Raw genomic sequence first — 18330 nt, 5'->3', positions numbered from 1 at the left:
ACTAGCAGAAATGTTTGGTTAGGTGATGAGCTCGATTACATCCTATTTACAGAACACATGGGTATTTACATTAATACATAAAATATTAAATCAGGGATACACAGCATGTAGCAATAACAATTGCTAACAATTGTGACAATGTTTACAGTTTCTATTGCTTCACTTTTTATATTTTTTAAAATAAATTTCCTATTGCTTCACTTTTTTATTTTTTTTTTAAAATACAGTACACCTTTTGGTGAACTGCTTTTATTAACGATGTGATGTGAGAGGAAACTAGAACATTCAGAAGAACGTGGTTTGTTGGACAATATGAAAGGATGACAGTATCTCCCAATTCCACACTGCTCATTTAAGAGCAACATTCTGGAGAAGAGTGTGCTTACATGGTGGTTATGAGACAAAGCCTCTTTTTCATTTCATTTCATGCCATTTGAGCTGGCCAAAAGGGATGCCACTGTACATAACTTAATACTTTAGAGTAACCCATATACAGTAATAGACATGAACCTTTCTGAAAAGAAACGCCTGTTGCTGAAGCACTGTACACGTCTCCATTAGGTATCTAGTATAATGCAGACCGAAATGTAATTCCCTTAAGAAGTGAGTACCACAGAAATGCATTAGACATCTTGAATAGTAATTGTGTTTTTCCTCCCCTGCTGTAGTGAAACATGCTAAGAACAATTAAAAGGACTGCTCACTGAAAAATGGGTGGACAAGTAATTTTAAGCGTATAACCCGGCTTTTATTCTGATAAATCGATACTGGAACTGGAACTTATTCCACTGTCTCTGATAAAAACAGCTCATGCCGTCAACTCATGGTTAAGCTTGGGAATATGGAAAGTGTGTTGAGGTTTTGGTTTTCTGCGCCAATGCTTTAAGTGTGCAGGAAATCTTCTTGTTTTTGTCCTGCATTTTATAACACAGGCAGCTGAGGAGGAAATTCGTCAAAATTCAAAATTACATAATTTTGTCTCATTTAGGAAGATCACTTAAATAAAGCTGAACAGCATAACACTTCTCTCCACCAAGAAAAAACACTTCACTACTCTTAGTAATTCATATAACCTGCTCACATGTATGATTGGTTGACAAGAAAATGTGTGTGTTGTCACAGAAATACACTACACTCAAGTCTTATATTCACAAATTTTTGGTATATTTTAATGTATTAAAAGATTTATGACTATTAAACAAGGACCATGACAAGATGGAGTTTTGTTTTTTTAATTAATCTCGTCTAATTCTATATTACAAATCACTTGATATTTCTACATAACCTGAGAGATTCTAGCAATACTGATGGCACATTTCTACAACAAAGAAATCACCCAGGAATCAATACATTGCAGTACAAAAATAAGACAGGGAAAATGGACAATGCAATAAAAAAACAGCTCTTCAACGGGACCTTAATGCAGTTTTTGCAAGCAGATTCCTAGAGAAATCAGAAGACAAAAAAACTGCACTTACAAAATATTGTATCCAAACTCTCAAACAAAATGTGCTACACAAGGATGACCAATCCCAGTTCAGGGCACCACTAACCCACCACATTCTGCAGGTTGTCCTAAATTCACATGAAACAGTCTAACACTTTAGCTCCATTCGATTCATGCAGTCACTTGGAAACTTGAACTTTGGAATAAAAACACAAACATCCTTCAGCCTTCCAGAGCTGTCCACTCTGAATTTACCTGAAAAAATCATGTGCCATACTGATTAAAAACATGGTTGCCAAAGTTCCTAAATAGATATTTTAGAGTGACTATAGAGAGGTATCCAGGAACAAAACTGCCTCCTGAAAGAAAGAACTTCAAAAGTAACAGTGACCACCAAAATATTTGGAGTTCTGTCCTTGAGAAATAGGCTGCATGCATTCCTGAAAGAGATCACAGAAAAGCTATTATATACTTTACAATTGCCATGAATTCTACAGAATATGAAGAAGAAGCCATGAAAAACTTTCAATGATTTTATTCTGTAGGGACTATTTTTCTGCTCCATGCAACGTTTTGATATCTTGCTGAAGCACACTCAAGACAGCCCTTTTCATAAAATATTTTTTTTATATACTAGTTTTTGATTTTAAAAAAGACCGTCAACAAAGGAAGTGTGTATCTTTTTCAGATAAACCCTTTAATGGCTAAACTATATCCTATCTAACCAATCAGCATAAGGACCTGTTAATATTATTGAGCTGAAAGGTCTTCATCAGCAGACCAGACACACCAAACTGACTCCATTTGATTGTAGGCACTTTAGAAGTCTCCTTTGATGCTGACCACATGATGGGTTGAAATTTATATTTAGTGGCTTGGCAATGTAAGAGTCTCAGCTCACATCAAGAGGGCAGTGCTATGATACATGCACAAAAACACACACAGAAGCTCACTCGAAGAACAGAAGATGATTTGTTTTAACTTGATGAACACTGATGAATTAATTTGTTAGTTCATTGTCTTTGAGTCAGAACAGACTACCATGACAACAATTAATTTGACAAAGCTACCATTTTTTAACTGTACTGTAGATTGCAGTGAAACTTTGGGCCATAAAAACATTTTTCTAATTAAAACATTGACTAAATTGAATTACTCTGAATTAAAGCTGTGACCAGCTTAATAATTGTAAGAAATCCCACTGCAGTGTTATTCTGTGAAATCAAGACATCTTTTCAAATAATTAAGCACTGGCCATGATCTTGATAGCAAATCACTCTCCAAATCTAAAACAAATCATTTTATTCTTGTTTATAAAGAACCAGATGTCTTATAATAAATAATAAGACAGAAATGAATATTCAATAAGTTTTACCCAAATCTGTCAAATGTATATAAATCAGACACATTTATTTTCCCTATAAAGAAAAAAAAAAGAAACATTTAAATAACACAAAGATAGCAGTTCCCAAATTATAGAATACTTGTTTAATAATCTCATGCATCTCAAGCATCACGTTTTTTTAAAGAAAACATGAAAGCAGGGATTTATATTTCACATCCGCTTTTCATTACCACCACCAGCTTACAATTTTATTTTCCCTTCAAACAGTTGCCCAAATAACTCAAATCTGCTCAGTATTTGGCTCACCCTGCCCCATGTTCTTGTTAAATTAACTGTTGGATGCAAAAGTGGTCTTTATTGCCCTCCAGAATGTTTGAGAAGGAATTAAACTTCCTATACAGGTTTACAAATAATCATGCATCTCACACATCATTTAAAAAAAAACACATAAAAACAACTTGCCACCCCCTGTATTTGAAGAGATGATTCTGTTTAAAAAGGCAAAAATTACAAGAAAAGATATCAGTGTAAAAGCAATTTTTTTCTGTCTCTCACGTTTCCACACTTCTACAAATTAAAAAACGCTATTGCACAGCTTAAATTGACTGTTTTAATTTTCTGACTAATTCAGAAATCTCCTGACTCCTTACATTTGACACTACTGTGTCTAAACAAGGAGCTTGGGCTCTTTAATAATTAAACTAGCAGGTGGACATTTACTAATATTCTCCAATTTACCTTCATTCTTTACAAAAGACTAGCATTTACGTATCCTTCGGAGAACATTTAAATTATTGGAAAAAAACTTGGCAGTCTTTGAAATGATTGCGATTATATCTAGTCAGAAAATAAGTGACTACAAATAATTAAAAAAAAAAGAAATTGAGTAGTGATCCACTTAGGTCTGGTTCATAACCCCAAGGTTGCTAACACATTCTTAAATACTGCTTTCCAATTCCTGTTCATAACCCACGTAGCCTTTAGAGTTTTGTGCTTTGAAAAAAAAACCTAAAGATGCAAGAATGTAAACCACATATCAAGAAACACTACTTTTGAGAGATGTCAGTTTGGTTTCAAACACTTATCAACATTCAACACAGACCAGAGTGCAACAGATGTTTTGATTCAGGCTGGTATCACATGGTACTGATGAATGAATGTTATTCAAGAGATGGGCATCTTGGCAAACTTGTATGCCACTGAAGACAGAGCTCCAGAAAGTAAAAAAAAAAATAGATTGGTATTTAATTGCTTTAATGAGCTAGAAAAAAACTGCTCTGAGATGTGTGAGGAACCAAAACCCGATCTCTTTCAAACAAGGATTGCTAGTTTTTGTCATCAAACAATCCCCTGCACGAAAACTTAAGATAAGGTTTTTTACATTTTATTTTACACCTTTAAAAGGTTCATTTTTTTATCATACAAGTCCCTTCAATCAGTTTCAGGGTTCCCAATGACACTTAAAGTGTAATTTGCAAGACTTTTCCATCACATTGTAGTTTTTCTACAACATTACCTTGTCATCACTATGCAAACCCTTCCACATTATGAAAGCAAGTTTGCACCACATCAGAACAGGAGATGTATAATTCAAATTACTTTGGAATAATATCACTTTAACCAAACCAGTAAAACAGTCAAGACTGTGAGTCGGTGTTCATGGGCATGAACACGAAACATAACTATGAAGGTAACTGTCACTTCAGGGTACACGGTATAATTACTATATACAATGCAGCACAAGGTTTGACATGGTGAACTACAGATAATGGACAAAACATGGAAACGCCAAGGAGGCATAAAATCAAGCATTTCCACAGGTGGGCAGAAGCACAGACTCCAAGATTGTGATATCAAAGCATTCAGTTGAATTGCAACTGCCGATGAAACTGGGAGAGCGAGCGAGCAGAGAGTTTAACCACAAACGGTCCAGTGAGGACTCCAAAGAGGAGGGAGCCACAGTCAAGTTGCAGTGTGCAAATTTATACATCAAACTTGCACGTTTGTGAGTCTACTGGCACCAAGAACACAAGCAATGGACTACTGAGCAGTGGAGAAATGGGACAGTCAGATGAATCATCTTTCACCACGTTCTTGACAAACAGAAGAGTGCACAACTGGTTCCAACCTACAGCCCTGAGTGCTTGCTTCCAACACTCAAGAGTTCTGGGGGTTTTATAATATTGTGAGCCGCCTTTGCCTGGCCTGATATGGGTGCAAGGTCAATGCTTTGCCTGTTGGGAGGGGTGCCTTCCATCGTCACAGTTTCTCCACCCACACAGAACATGTGGTCACCCAGTGGTTTGATGAGCCTAACACTGATCTCACCCACGTCATGTCCTTCTCAGCCACCATATCCAGGAACGACGCCCGAGACAGCATTTTCCACTAGGGGTGAACTGATTGACTCTCTTGTAAGAGAATAATACTTCATCTATCCTGAGTCCTAGACGATGGTAGACTCTATCCCATGACACATACAGTATAGGCCATGTTGCACCTGTTAGCCTGATGCCCTATTTAATGACAGCACTATTTAAGTTCCATTTTTCTGTCCACTAACTAGAGTGTGAATTAATTTAATAGTGAAGATAATAGCAAGCATTTCACAGAATATCATTTCCTTGATATATAATACATACAATTTTTTAGTTTATTTACACTCATTTCTTCAAACACTTCTATACTGTTTTATCATTTTAAGAATGTTGTTTGCATATTTCAATTGTCATTAAAATAAACATACTGTACGCACTGCATTCTATATTCATAGTATATACTACGTTCTTTGGGTGGTTTATACAATGCTGTACAACTTTTAAATTATAACCAGTAGTTTTACAGGCCTTGTATCGCAAGAATCCGGAATCCTACTGAATGTTAATTTAGAAAAGCAAGTCTAAGACTACTGCTAATCAGCCTCAATGTGTTTTTTTTTTAAATTAAGTTTTACCTTTAAAGCACTGGAATTGAACAAGGTGATAAAGAAATAACCAAAAAGTCCACAAGATTGAAATGAACATTTTTCACAGCCCCAGCCTGAAACTTTATAAATAAGACAAAGCAAACATGTTCTTCGGGTGTCCATTTTTATATTTACAATAATTCCTGAAAAATGGCTGCAGCAGAAAAACGTTCTGGTTTTCTAATTACAGTGTATTGTTTTAAAATCAAGCCACAGACACCAGAATGACAGATAAAGGCTGCTGGTGGAATTGTAGGGGACACAGTGGGTTATGAACTGTTACTACCTTATCAAAACCTATTATGCAAAAGGATGGCAATTTAATGTAATCCGGCATGTTTCTGGCTTACAGCATGTCCAGGAATCATTTAATGTTATGAAAGCTTGACGGCAATTTTCTGTTCCTTTTTTGATAGTCTTTGGGCTTCCTTTTCCAGTTTCTTCCGCTGTTGTTCCAAAGCCCTTTTCTCCCTTTCTGCCATTTTCTGCTGCCTGTTATGAAAATATGAAAAACAAATGCGTTCAGTCTCTCCGCAGATCTGACTTGTCTCTTCTACATCAAGGTCAGTGCAAATGATCATCCCTAATAAACAGAAAACGCAGGACTTAAAGGGCTGGCCCATTTCATTTCAGAGCTCAGAGGTCTGCTGCCAATCAGCTATGCAACATTTATAGAGAGTCTGTGGAATACCCCCACTACCAACCCTGAACAAATATCGAAGTAGAAACTCTCTGAAACAATATGTCACTCCTTACAAATAAACTGGCTCACGTTAGCGCTTTGGGGGGGACAGAGACAAAAGGTTTAGAGGATTAAAAAGAATTGATTTTGCAAAGGTTGGATTGGAAACTAAACCTCAACATTTCACGCTTGATGGAAGGAGGTGGTTAGGGAATGTGGTTAAGGAAAGATTGTAAAAACTGGTTTCAGAGTCAGTGCCTCACAAACTGAACATGCTGTGAAACATTTGCAAACACTTTAAGAAAATGTTTTGTTGGAACAGATTATTGTCCTGATAAAAGGAATTAACAACAAAATCAAAGGTCATGGCTTATTTAACAGGCATTGGACACGTTTCCTGTGTTGGTGAGCAGCAGGTCCTTAGTTCTGAAAACAGCAGTAAAGCCATAAGATAAAGACTCTTTCACATCCCATTTTCGCAGATTATCTCTGTGCAATCCAACAATATGCCCTCAATCTTGTAAGATTATAGGAAGCGATCTGTGATAATACGGCTTTTTCATAATTGTATCATGACTTCAGTTACAGATCTGCGACTTAACATATATTCAGCATATGACACCATAACTTATTAACACTTTCTTATTGCATAGAAACAAAGGAAATTTAGAAAAACGTTAAGGGAATAAATCGCACAGACTTAAACCACAGATAAATAGGAAGAAAATGGAAGGCAATCATCCTTGTCTGTGAGAGAAGGCAAAGACCACAACAACTATTAACCACATCAGTTCTTTCCAGAAATAAATACAAATTCATTTACCTGCTGTACAAAATCTTTATGTATGAACTATAACATCAAGTAAAAAATTACAGTTCTCTCTAGATTAGGTTTCAGATTTCAGTAACATGTTAGATGCAATTCACAGTGGAAATGTAGACTAATTCATTATACAATGCAACCAAACAGTGTAAACCCTTTTTTTTCCCCTAAGCACTAAAAAATGCTCTTTGTAAATACAGTATGAATAAAAAAAGATGTAATATGTTCTTATGTTCTCATGACTCATACTGGAATTGAATAAGGTCTCACTAGAGCAGCTGTACTTTTCAGAACTGAGCCCGAGTTAAGCCTGTGGTTTCTGTGACGATGGAAACACGGCCTTACATAACAAATTACGCAGAGGGTGAGGCAGCTTTCCCACATCAACGTTCAAGTCAAGTTATAGTGCCATCTGCTGACAGAATGTACTATTTGGCCTGCCTGAACTTTTTCAGTCCTCATGAGTGCCAGTTTCTTCATATCGTTTGATAGACTTGGCCACAGCAGTTACTGGCACTTGCCAAGTTCCTACAATTTGTCTTAAAGATTGACCTTCATTTCTTAAAATAAATACACTGCCTTTTTTCCTTGCTTAACTGAGCACATTTTGCCATGGTCATTCAGGAATTACAGACTTTTGCTGATGCTCCCCTATATTTATAGTAATTATGGACCCTCACCTGCTTATCAATAATTGGTGACAAAAGGTAAATGAGTTAACATGCGAGTTAACTGTGAGAACATCTAACAAAGACAATTTTAAACTTCTTTTAGTGTTTTAACACCATGTTATACACATTTCTGACTTTTAACTAACCTGGTTTCAACAGGTGTACTCACACTTTTGAGGGGTACTGTAAACGGAATTAGTTGGAATGAAACTGTAACAGTTGCAAGTGAACTGGTTTTGGCCTCCTAGTCTCATTTTATAAAGCCTTATCACTTTAGTCTTTTTAATCTGACAGTCCTGCCCAGATACCGGCACACATCCGCCCATCCATTCTCTGAACGCTTCTTCCAGTTCAGGGTCTATGGAGACCCGGAGCCTAATCCCAGCAAGCAGTGGGTGCAAGGTAGGGCACTCACAGTCACACACCACTCAATTCTTCCCAGAAGCTGAACAACCAAACAGTGTGTGTTTGGACTGTGGGAAGAAATTGGAGCCCCTGCAGGCAACCCATGTGAACATGTGGAGAACATACAAACTCCACGCAGACAGTACCTGAGGCCCAGAATTGAACCCAAGGCCCCCGCACTGCGAGGCAGCAACGGTCACCCCTGAACCACCATGCCACCCTTATCTTAACACAAACACCTGAAAACAGCAGGTACCTTAATACTTCCTCAGCGTCCCAGGCGGCATCGGCCTCGTCTTCCCAGGCATTGGAATCTTCCTGCCACGTGTGTAAATCTCCAAGCTCGGCCTGGCGAGAAAAGCAGCAGAGCGAGCACTTTAAAGAGAACGTCATTCTCGGTCTGGTCAAAATGATACAAGGCGCTAGTAAGGGACTGTATAGAACTTCAATAAAAATAACTTGCTGCTGCTCTGGAGTCAGTTCAGGAGTGGCCAGGTGCACCTCTTTGTTTTTTTTTATAGGAATGTCCTGCTCTGACACGCTAAAAAAAAAAACCTCCCGAGTCTTGAACTGAGAAGACTACAATGGAGGCCTGAGTCCAAGACTTGCAATTACAAGTCAGTCCATTGGACATCTTCAGAACCACGAGTGGAGAATACCAAAAGACAAAGGTAGAGACTACGGGGAAGTGTATTTAGAACTGATACCAGGAATCCCTTTTCTCACCGAGTCTTCCACAAGCCAGGCTTGTCAGAACAGACTCCTGGGATTCTTTCAAGAAACGGCTGAATGAGATACCTGGATCTCTTAATCACCAGCTACCAACTGAGACAGACAGGCCGAATGGTGTTCTCTCGATTATGATCTTATTTTCACAAATATCAGCAGTAAGCATAAGCGAATGTATATGACTGAAAGCAGCCATGCTAATACGCTGTTGTCAATAATAAACAAAGCTTGTTTTGTAACTTTTAGGTTACGATTTTTTAAAAATCTAATAAAGACTATAATGCCATTAAAAGGGATTTTTTAGTGTTGTTAAAATGAGGTGAGAACGGAGATCCCTGAAGATTGCACTTAGACATGGCTAAGAGATAAGAACATGATGCCTGTTACCACCAATAATGATGGGATGGCCTATAAAAGTTTAATTCTATGAGTGAAACCTGAGCCCAAACATATTGTCTCAAACCAGGCAAAAGCCTTCTCAGCGTTTATTGAAAGAATGGCATGGGAGAGGCAATGTAGATGTCAGAAAATAGTATTGAACGAGATGTCACTTAATGAAACCTGTGTGTGGTGAACTAAATTCATCCTAAAGGCCTCCATCCATCGTTATGACAACCTAGAGTACTAAAGCTAAGACATTAGACGACATCATGGAGACAGGAAGAGAGATTGTAACATCTCTCTAAAATTAATGTTTCTGTCATCATTTAAAAAATGGACATCATTGGAGCCACAAAATCAGTTAACTGTATAAATCTGAGAGCAATGTTGTCAATACTAAATGTTCCCTGTCATACGCTGCATTGCCTCCTTTTGGGCGTCAGCGCCTGTAGATCTGCTAGAAAGGAAGTACATTGTTCTTCACAGAGTAGATGTCTGATTAAAAATGAGTGTCTTGAGTTATATAAGCAGATATTGTACAATCAGAATCACATCTAAAAAACACTTAACTCAGATATCTCCTGTTCCAATCTAGGGGGCTTTATAAATAAGTCTAAAAATGAAATTGTCAATTTCAAGATGTTAAAATCAAGAGAAATAACAGGTTGGTTGAGATTAGTAGGTGATTTACAAGACTTTACAAAAACCAGAGATTACTTGGTTCAAAAATCAGAACACCATTCAGCCTTTGAGGATCAGATTCCCTTTAAGTGAACAGGTTACTCGCTTAAATAATAAGCAAGTGTTGCTATGTGGTAGAGGATGTTTATCTGAAGTGACGTATATAACAAATTTATTTGGGCCATCCAGTCCCAGGGCTCGAGATCTCTGGCAATTACCAAACTAATTTAGAAACAATTCTCTTTCTTACAATATTCTTACCTAAATGAGATTGCCAAGACAAAGGTTTAAGGACAGTGCCGATGTCAACAGGGAGAGATATACATCTTTGACTTCAAACCTCAGCTGGTCGTACTTACAGAAGGCTGATTAAAAGACATGTCCTGGGTGACTGCTAGCCTGCTGGAGAATCCCGCATTGCCATCAGAGACGGCGAAATTCATTGGATCCCTCTTTTTCAGGACAATCTGATAAAAGAAAGTTTGTCACTGTGAATCTGACATTTCCAAGCACGGTAATCTAAGGCACAAGAATCAATTACACAATTGATGCCAGTTATATTTCATGGAATAGGTTTGCTTCTTTTTATTATTATCCCAAGCTGGGATGTGTATCCAACATTTCTGCTTAATTGACTATAAGTTTTAAACCTTCTGACAAAAACAGTTAGCACGATGTCAGAAGACGACTCAAGTCAGCTGGCCCAAGCAGTCTCACTTGAAACAGGCCACGATAAAGTACAACAGGAGAGGCTGTGGACAGTGCAACGCATCACAGCCCCGCCATCGCTGACACGAAAGGATAAATCGAAACTGAAAGAAATCAACATCCTGCTGCTTTTCATCCTGCTGGGCTGAATTTAAAGAAATGCACAAATGCATAAACCCTGATTTTGTGTGCATGAACCCCCGTGACCTGTGATTTTATATGGATTTGGTGTATACTAAACCAAATGCTGGACATTTAGTAAAACAGTGAGGAGAAGATGCACAATTAGTCCACAGTGCATTGCAAACGCCATTCACACTACCAGAAAAAGACAATGAGGACACAGGGCTGTTTAGTAGGAATTTACTATTAACAAATATTTGTAATATTTGACTTGTGTGATACAATTAATTTCATTTTCAAAATATTTAAAATAAAGAACGTAAGCAGTAGTATATTTATTTACTGTACTTTTGATCCGACAGCATTTTGAATTTTGGTTTAATATGTAAAGTATAAACTGGCCGTAGACAACTTGAACTGCAGACTGTAATTCTGGCCAGTCAAGAGTGTTATGAGAGGTTTAGAAATCTGCTCACCTTCAAGTTCACTTAAATTATTGTTAAGAGTAAACAGCATTTTGAATGTTTTTAATGCAGTAAGGAGTACCACTACCAGACAGAAGTGTCTGAGACGTTTATGTCACTTTTACAGTGGCACCAATACATGTGGCATTTTGGAACCAATAGGAGCTGGGAGCCAAACAGTATAGCACTATACAGCACTAACAGTACATCAACTGTTCAAGTAATTCAGCTATTATTAGCTTCATTGCTCATGTTCTGACACGTTATTCAGTGTTTACAAGGTATAAAGCTTTTAAGAGAAATTACTCCAGTAAAGTGCAGCCAGATACATTTCCAGGCTTAAAAGAATGTCCTATAATGACCAGCTAAAACAGCAGAACCTTCTCAGTATTATACAGAGGTGGACCTTATCCAAGTTTTCAAAGGCATTAACAACATCAACGCAGTGAATTTCTATCATCACAGAAACACATATCCTAGATCGCAAGTACTGTAGAAGCCAAAACCCTGGTTTCTTTCAACAAAGAAAGACAGTTTTATCAGCTACTATCTCATTCTTCTCATTTGTAAGCTTGCGTTCATATAAAAAAAAAAATCCCAGCACCTGTGAGTGACAACGTATGAACAACAGTCTGAATGAGTTGTCCAGGACAGAATGCAAAATAACTTCAAAGCGAGTGTAGTACATCCACAACTTAAATGTAAAAGCTCCTCGTGATATCTTCTATGTAAAGATCAATCACTAAACAGGAGTAGCAGCCTGTGGTAAATTTAGTGTTTCAGAATGTGTGACAAGGTTCTCGATGTATTCTTCCAAATACTAAGCATAATCCAGAAAATAACCGCAAAATGATTTAGCTAGAAATAATTAATGGTAAACGGTAACTGAGATGTACACAGGTCATTGCACACTAGCTCGAAAAATCTTCTCTGCACAATTATAGTATTCTAAATAACACATCTAGCCAGGAGTGACTAAACAAGGCAGAAATAAAGCAAACCAGAACCATCCTTCAGTGAGGTAACCAGTATGCTGCAGCTATGGGGAACGTCTTCACAGCATACTGGAGTGTGTCACTTATTCACTTATGTCTTGCATGCAAGGAAAAACATAACACACAGCTGAGGCAAGCTGTTCAATGCACTACATAGTGCAGTTTCACGATCCACTTGTCTCAGTAAGGCAACTCATTTTAGAAGCATTCCACTGTATATATTAAAGGCAGATGAGCTTGCAAAGTACTCTTTTTGTTCGCTTCCCATGTTTGAACTGCTTGCCATGTTCCGAGCACTAGCAGATACCCCTAAGTTAGATCCAACATACCTTTTGTGTTTTCCTGATGGTGGGTGCCATGTCTTTGAAATAATCGGGCTCCTCTGCCTCGGTATCATTTTGCTGGGGCACAACACTACCGTTTCCCCCTTCAATCTTAATACTCGTAGGGGCTTCCTCATCCCAGGAACTCCATTCTTCAATCTCAGGCTGCAAGAATGACAGGGGGGAAAAATAAGGACATTAAAGAATGCACATCACAGGATCTGTGTGACAGCGTGTGTTACAAGTTCCTGTAAATTGAGTCAGTTTCAGGAAATACCTTGCGATTCACGAACAGAACTACTGTTGCTGCTGCTGTGCATTCTTCAGATACACTGGAAGAACGCTAGCACGATTTCTAACACATTACAGGATTACTACTTTTAATACCACGCTGCTCATTTTAAAGACATAACACTAACACTAAACACAATGACTCAATCTCATTTCGATTAGAATCGACAGTGCCTCATATATCAGGAAAAAAAAAAAGGATTACAGATCTCTTTTCGCATAGACACTGCAGCTCCTAATGGAGTTCAGAACCACTCGTTGAGGAATTAGGACTTGCTTGGGCGAGTCGCTGACCTGTTTGGGCACTGTGGAAAAATCCACCGTTGTTGGTAAAGTGATCTGGTCCCCACTCAGTTTCCGTAACCTTCCAGACCTGAGAATGAAAAGCAGGAAAGAAACAGATGAAATATGCATATGTATTATTAACGGCAGTCGCTGAAAAGCTTCTCCCAACCGGCCCATTCCTTTCTCTGCCAAAGTTTCATTTGCACAGTTCCACAACGTTTCGGTCTTAGGTTTTTGTGTCATTTTGAGAGCTGCAAAATATTGCAAACTTCAAAGTAAAAAAAAAAAAACAAAACAGTTATCGCACAAGAAAGGTTACAGACATCCAGCTCATTGTGCTTGGTTGTAGTTTAGCACTAGATGCAAGTTTAGATTAATTTAGCTGTACCTTGAAAGACTGGTGAGCTTTCACCAGACACCCACAACATTTTGTGCTCAGAAGCATGTTCTGTTCTCCGACCTGAATAAAATCCCTTTTATGTTTTTTGTGTCTTTATTTCACAACCAAGTGAGACACAGAGGGGACGCTATCTGTGCCTCTTAGAATTTTATATACTTGAGCAAAATCACCTCTCAATCTTCATTTAAACTGACAATATGGAACTCCTTCGTCTTGTCAATTCAGGCAGACTTCTTTTTGTTCTTTTTTTTAATTTTTCCCATTATTTTTGTGTTCCGTAAGTTATTCTAACACGTTTTCAGCATTGCAAGCTATTCTAATAAGAGTCAAGGCTACATGCCTGACATTAGGTCTCCTGGTTTAGATAGCCATTCTTGTTTCTGTGGTGCAAAAGGGAAACAGTCCCAAACCTAAGAGCACCAAATGCAAAGACAGGGAGAGATTTATAATTATTTTCCCATTCACGTCAAATGTAGTGGACTGTGAAACCTATTAAAAATACAATGTTTTGCTGAAGGGGACTGCTGACCAAACAACAAGGCAATTTCTCATGTTATTGTTTCTTTTCATAGCTGACTTCCCTCTTTTTGTCAGTTGCTACAGAGGACAATTTTCTGCACTGTCATAGAACTTTAACTATAACAGGACCTGTATTACAGGCAGAACTTGTTTTTGTGTTATAGTTTTGATACCAAATTTAAAAGTGGCACGCTATGGCAGATTATTTAAATTGGAGTGAATTGCTTTTCATCACAAATACAGACAAGTGACAATGTTAACAAGCACCATATACCAATTCAATTAAACTACATAAAAACCTGTCACACTACAAAATTGTTTACACTCATCAAACGTTACGAGGGCAAGAAAGATCATCACGAAGATTAATGAACAGGAAATCACACCTGTACAGACTGACATCAGAATGCAAATACCACAATCACAAATGTCTGAATTCAATATTCCACGCAAATGAAGCCCAAAGATTAGACTTGTAAAAACAAGCAGTGAAACAGATGTGGTGGCTCATTGCTTGGATAAATAGTTTGGTCTAGAAATGGTTTGCTTCACAAAAACCTCACAAAATTTCAATATATAGAATATTTTTTTTTTATCGGACCTTAATTAACGTTACCCTGATCAGTGACATTAGTAACAAATATATAGTGTAATGATTTCCAGTACTGTATTGATGTATAAACAGCATAAAATGATAAAAACATATTTATTTGACACTAAGAAGTTTCTTTATGGACAGATGTGCACAAAACAATGCAGACCCTCTTAGACAACGACCTGGATATTGGGGGCAGCACAGTTGTGAACAGGGGAATGCTACAAGGTCTCGCGGTTTCTGGACATCTGCTTTCTGACAGGAAGAGGTGGCTTGTTTATCTCAGAAAGACGCAGCCAAACCAGCGGATGATAAGCCAAAGCCTGGCCTGTTTTTTCCCAGCTGTAGCAGTTCCTTGGAGGAAAAGCGTCAACCAACAGTGAGGAAGAAAAACTGCAGCCTCTGTCTGATTTTAAATGTACGATTTTAGATATTATGTGATATGCGTCTCAAAAAACTGGGCAAATTTGTAAAGAAACAAACCTTTCAGATGCATCATCATCATCATAATAATACCTTACACCTACTGTATATAGCGCTTTTCTGGACACTCCACTCAAAGCGCTTTACAGGTAATGGGGATCCCCTCCACCACCACCAGTGTGCAGCCCCACCTGGATGATGGGACAGCAGCCATAGTGCGGCAGAACACTCACCACACATCAGCTATCAGTGGGGAGGAGAGCAGGGTGATGAAGCCAGTTCATAGATGGAAATTACTAGGAGGTCATGAAAGGTAAAAGCCGGGGGGAAATTCGGCCAGGACTCAGGGTTAACACTCGATAACACAAGAAACATCCTGGGATTTTCAGTGATCATGGAAGGTCAGGAGCTCAGTTTTAGGTCTATCCATTTTCCACTGACACTTATGAGAACTACTCCAATTACCCTAGTAGAGTGATTAACATGATGAGCGCAAAAGACAAAATGCGTAAAAATCTCAAAAACGCAGCCTCACTGAAGAGAGGCGATGTGGGGGGTCGTGCCACGAGGGTGGACTCTTCAGTTCGGCTGCGAAGAACATCCCTGTGCTCGCAGGAAAATTTCTTCGGGGCCGAAAAAAAAACACGTATGACAACGCATGTGCCGTTCTTGTGAAAACTCACAAACGGGTGTTGGTAAATGAAGAGATGGGTGTACCTTCTGTTTATCTCTTCGAACACGTTATGGAACTGTACCAGTATTGTGCTGTGCTTAACAGTGATCCCCAAAGAGGCGTGTACAGACAAGCTATCATTATGATGTTGGGAATGTATCTCCATGGGCGTCATGTTATAATGACCTTGGTTAATGCTTTGAGCTAGTAAGAGCACTAATCAAGATACCTTAATACTTCACACAAATGAACTCCAGGAGATCGATGACTGGATCAACAGAATAGATAAATATATGATATGCTTTGCATCAGTACTGTTTAAATGTGAAACATCAAAAAAACTGACTTGCCCTCCAGAGGCAAATATAATTTTTAAACATTATTTTAATTCACACATATATTTGCAATAGCCATCACTTTCTACAACATTTCTCATTTATTTGAGTTTTTAGGAAATTTCAATGAAACAGATGAAACAGGAGCCTGCTAATGACCTTAAAAAAGAAACTCTTAAAACAGTGTAAAGTATGTGACGAGCAAACATATTCTGCACTTACCTGCATATTAATCTTTTAAAGAAAGACAGCACCGTTGCTAAGCATGTACAAATCCTAAACAAGCGAAACTGGGAGATAGCCATAGTGAAACTGAAACCTGTGGAAGATATTGAAAGAAAACACTTATAAAGAACATATGGGATGGATCAATAAAGGTATAATTTTGAGGAACAGTCATATAAAACCAGTCAGTATAAAAACGGTCATGAATCAGTCCTATTCACAGACGTCCTGCGCGTTTACAAGTTTACAAGAGAAACAGTTGTCCTACTGCCACTTTTGACTGAAGTTTACAATAAGAGATGCTATTAAAACTCAGAATAACGTCTGAACCTTGTGCTTTCTGTGATTAAACTATTTCTGTTACTGTACATTACGTTTTCTGTTCTCGGTTCGTAGGGTATAGGTAACTCTGAGGAAGCTGTACCTGTTTGTTTACTGAATATTAACAGCTTTGATCATTCTAAGAATTTAAATATTATTCAATATTACAAACTGAGTGTGAAAATTCCAAGCTAATCAATTTTTAAAACCAAATTATTTTAAAATTGTGTCATAGCGCTAGAGATGACATGAAAATATCGTATTTAATATGCACATTTCCTGTACTAGAATAATAGGAAAAGGGCGATAAAGTCCCTGCCCTTGTAGCAGATAATTGATTACATTGTAAGCATTTTCTAAACGGCACTATGCTGTTTAATCAGAACGAGGACAAGTGTTTTATTTATTCCAGAATGCAGTATTTTTCGAAAATAAATTGCTTTTTAAATGTATGGTAGTATTTATTGTAGAAAACTACAAAGAAACCTTATTTTTTTCCCTGCAGCGATCCGTTCGTGTATTCTCAGTTTATACACATGACAGAAGCCGTCACTGCGCTGCAAAACTTTCCGATTGCACAGAAAGCAAAAGGCACCAGGGTTTGGCCCAGCTGACACATGCACGTATACATACTATCGAAAAACAAAACATATACAGCACGACCTAAAAAACGGAAAATGTAGCTCGGTTATTTCCCCTTGCAATAAATGAAATTCGCTACGTCTCCTTGTGCGTACGGCAGACGTGTTTACAACTACAAACGCAATAGAAAAGAAAACCAAGAAGACGTTGCCGCTTTGCAACCGCCCTGACACGAGATGTATCGGCTTCAGTTTTATTGCAATCTTTTATCGGGGACATAACTTACCAGGCAGACCACTAACGCTACGTATTCAACCAGGTGCAGCCTTTCCAAAAGTCACCAGCTGGCCGCACGCACGCCACGCTGCGCGGATCTGCACTCTTTATCCGAGAAATAAAATACGCTAGACCCGTTTCATGTCTAGACCACGGAACGTTTGTAGCAATCCCGGAATCTATGCTACCTTTTCGGCTGTCCCATTTTTTAATGGAAAGAAAGATCAACCCCACACCGCCTTCGCTGCCATATTTACACTCACGAGGAAGTGCCCACTGCTCCGGCTGCTGGCGCAGGACCCCTCTTTAGAGCCCCGCAGACATGCCTGACACCTCCGCAGCACCGAGGGACCGTACACAACGGGTAAGCGACATTATGTGCTGTACAATTAAGTTAACGCGTGCATTTTAAAAGACATCGCATTTTAACGTTAAGGTGCATGTGGTGTTTAAAAACCGTTCGGAGATAAATATCTGGTATACAATAGGTAGCAAGCACTCTTCGAAACTATTTAAAGAAAGCTACTGCATTTCCAACGGCGATCTTCCGTAACACCCTACATATAAACATCAGTCGGAAAACATAACCAAAGAAGTTAAAAAAAGGTCTCCAGAGGAAGCACTCGGGTTATGTTGACCACTGTTTTACGTGCATTGTCCCGG

At 38.3% G+C, this 18330-nt stretch overlaps 1 protein-coding gene across 3 annotated transcripts; it reads right to left on the bottom strand.

Moving 5' to 3' along the window:
• Positions 1-2920: 2920 nt before the first annotated feature.
• Positions 2921-18330, bottom strand: ebag9 (estrogen receptor binding site associated antigen 9). Of its 3 annotated transcripts, none has more exons than XM_015356972.2 (7): positions 17856-18330; positions 16486-16582; positions 13328-13406; positions 12749-12907; positions 10489-10596; positions 8595-8686; positions 2921-6249 (listed from the first exon to the last, which is right to left on the bottom strand). In XM_015356972.2, the coding sequence occupies exons 2-7, from the start codon at positions 16566-16568 to the stop codon at positions 6132-6134; spliced, it is 639 nt and encodes a 212-aa protein (XP_015212458.2). In that variant the 5' UTR covers positions 16569-16582; positions 17856-18330; the 3' UTR covers positions 2921-6131. The 3 variants fall into 3 exon arrangements, with proteins under 3 accessions (XP_015212458.2, XP_015212459.2, XP_006635622.2); XM_015356973.2 differs by having other exon boundaries at positions 17931-18330; XM_006635559.3 differs by having other exon boundaries at positions 17678-18329.

This window comes from Lepisosteus oculatus, chromosome 10, assembly GCF_040954835.1.
Source record: "Lepisosteus oculatus isolate fLepOcu1 chromosome 10, fLepOcu1.hap2, whole genome shotgun sequence".
In the NCBI taxonomy this organism is placed as follows: Eukaryota; Metazoa; Chordata; class Actinopteri; order Semionotiformes; family Lepisosteidae; genus Lepisosteus; species Lepisosteus oculatus.
Note: the sequence above shows the minus strand (reverse complement) of the source record. Positions and strands in the feature narration are given on the sequence as shown.

Bases quoted from the DNA above. Each gene is read 5' to 3' on its own strand.
- ebag9 (XM_015356972.2), bottom strand. From the start codon at position 16,568: ATGGCTATCTCCCAGTTTCGCTTGTTTAGGATTTGTACATGCTTAGCA. The intron at 12,908-13,327 runs GTCAGCGACTCG...TCATTCTTGCAG, and splicing joins TTTCCACAGTGCCCAAACAG to CCTGAGATTGAAGAATGGAG. The intron at 6,250-8,594 runs GTACCTGCTGTT...TTTTCATAACAG, and splicing joins GACGCTGAGGAAGTATTAAG to GCAGCAGAAAATGGCAGAAA.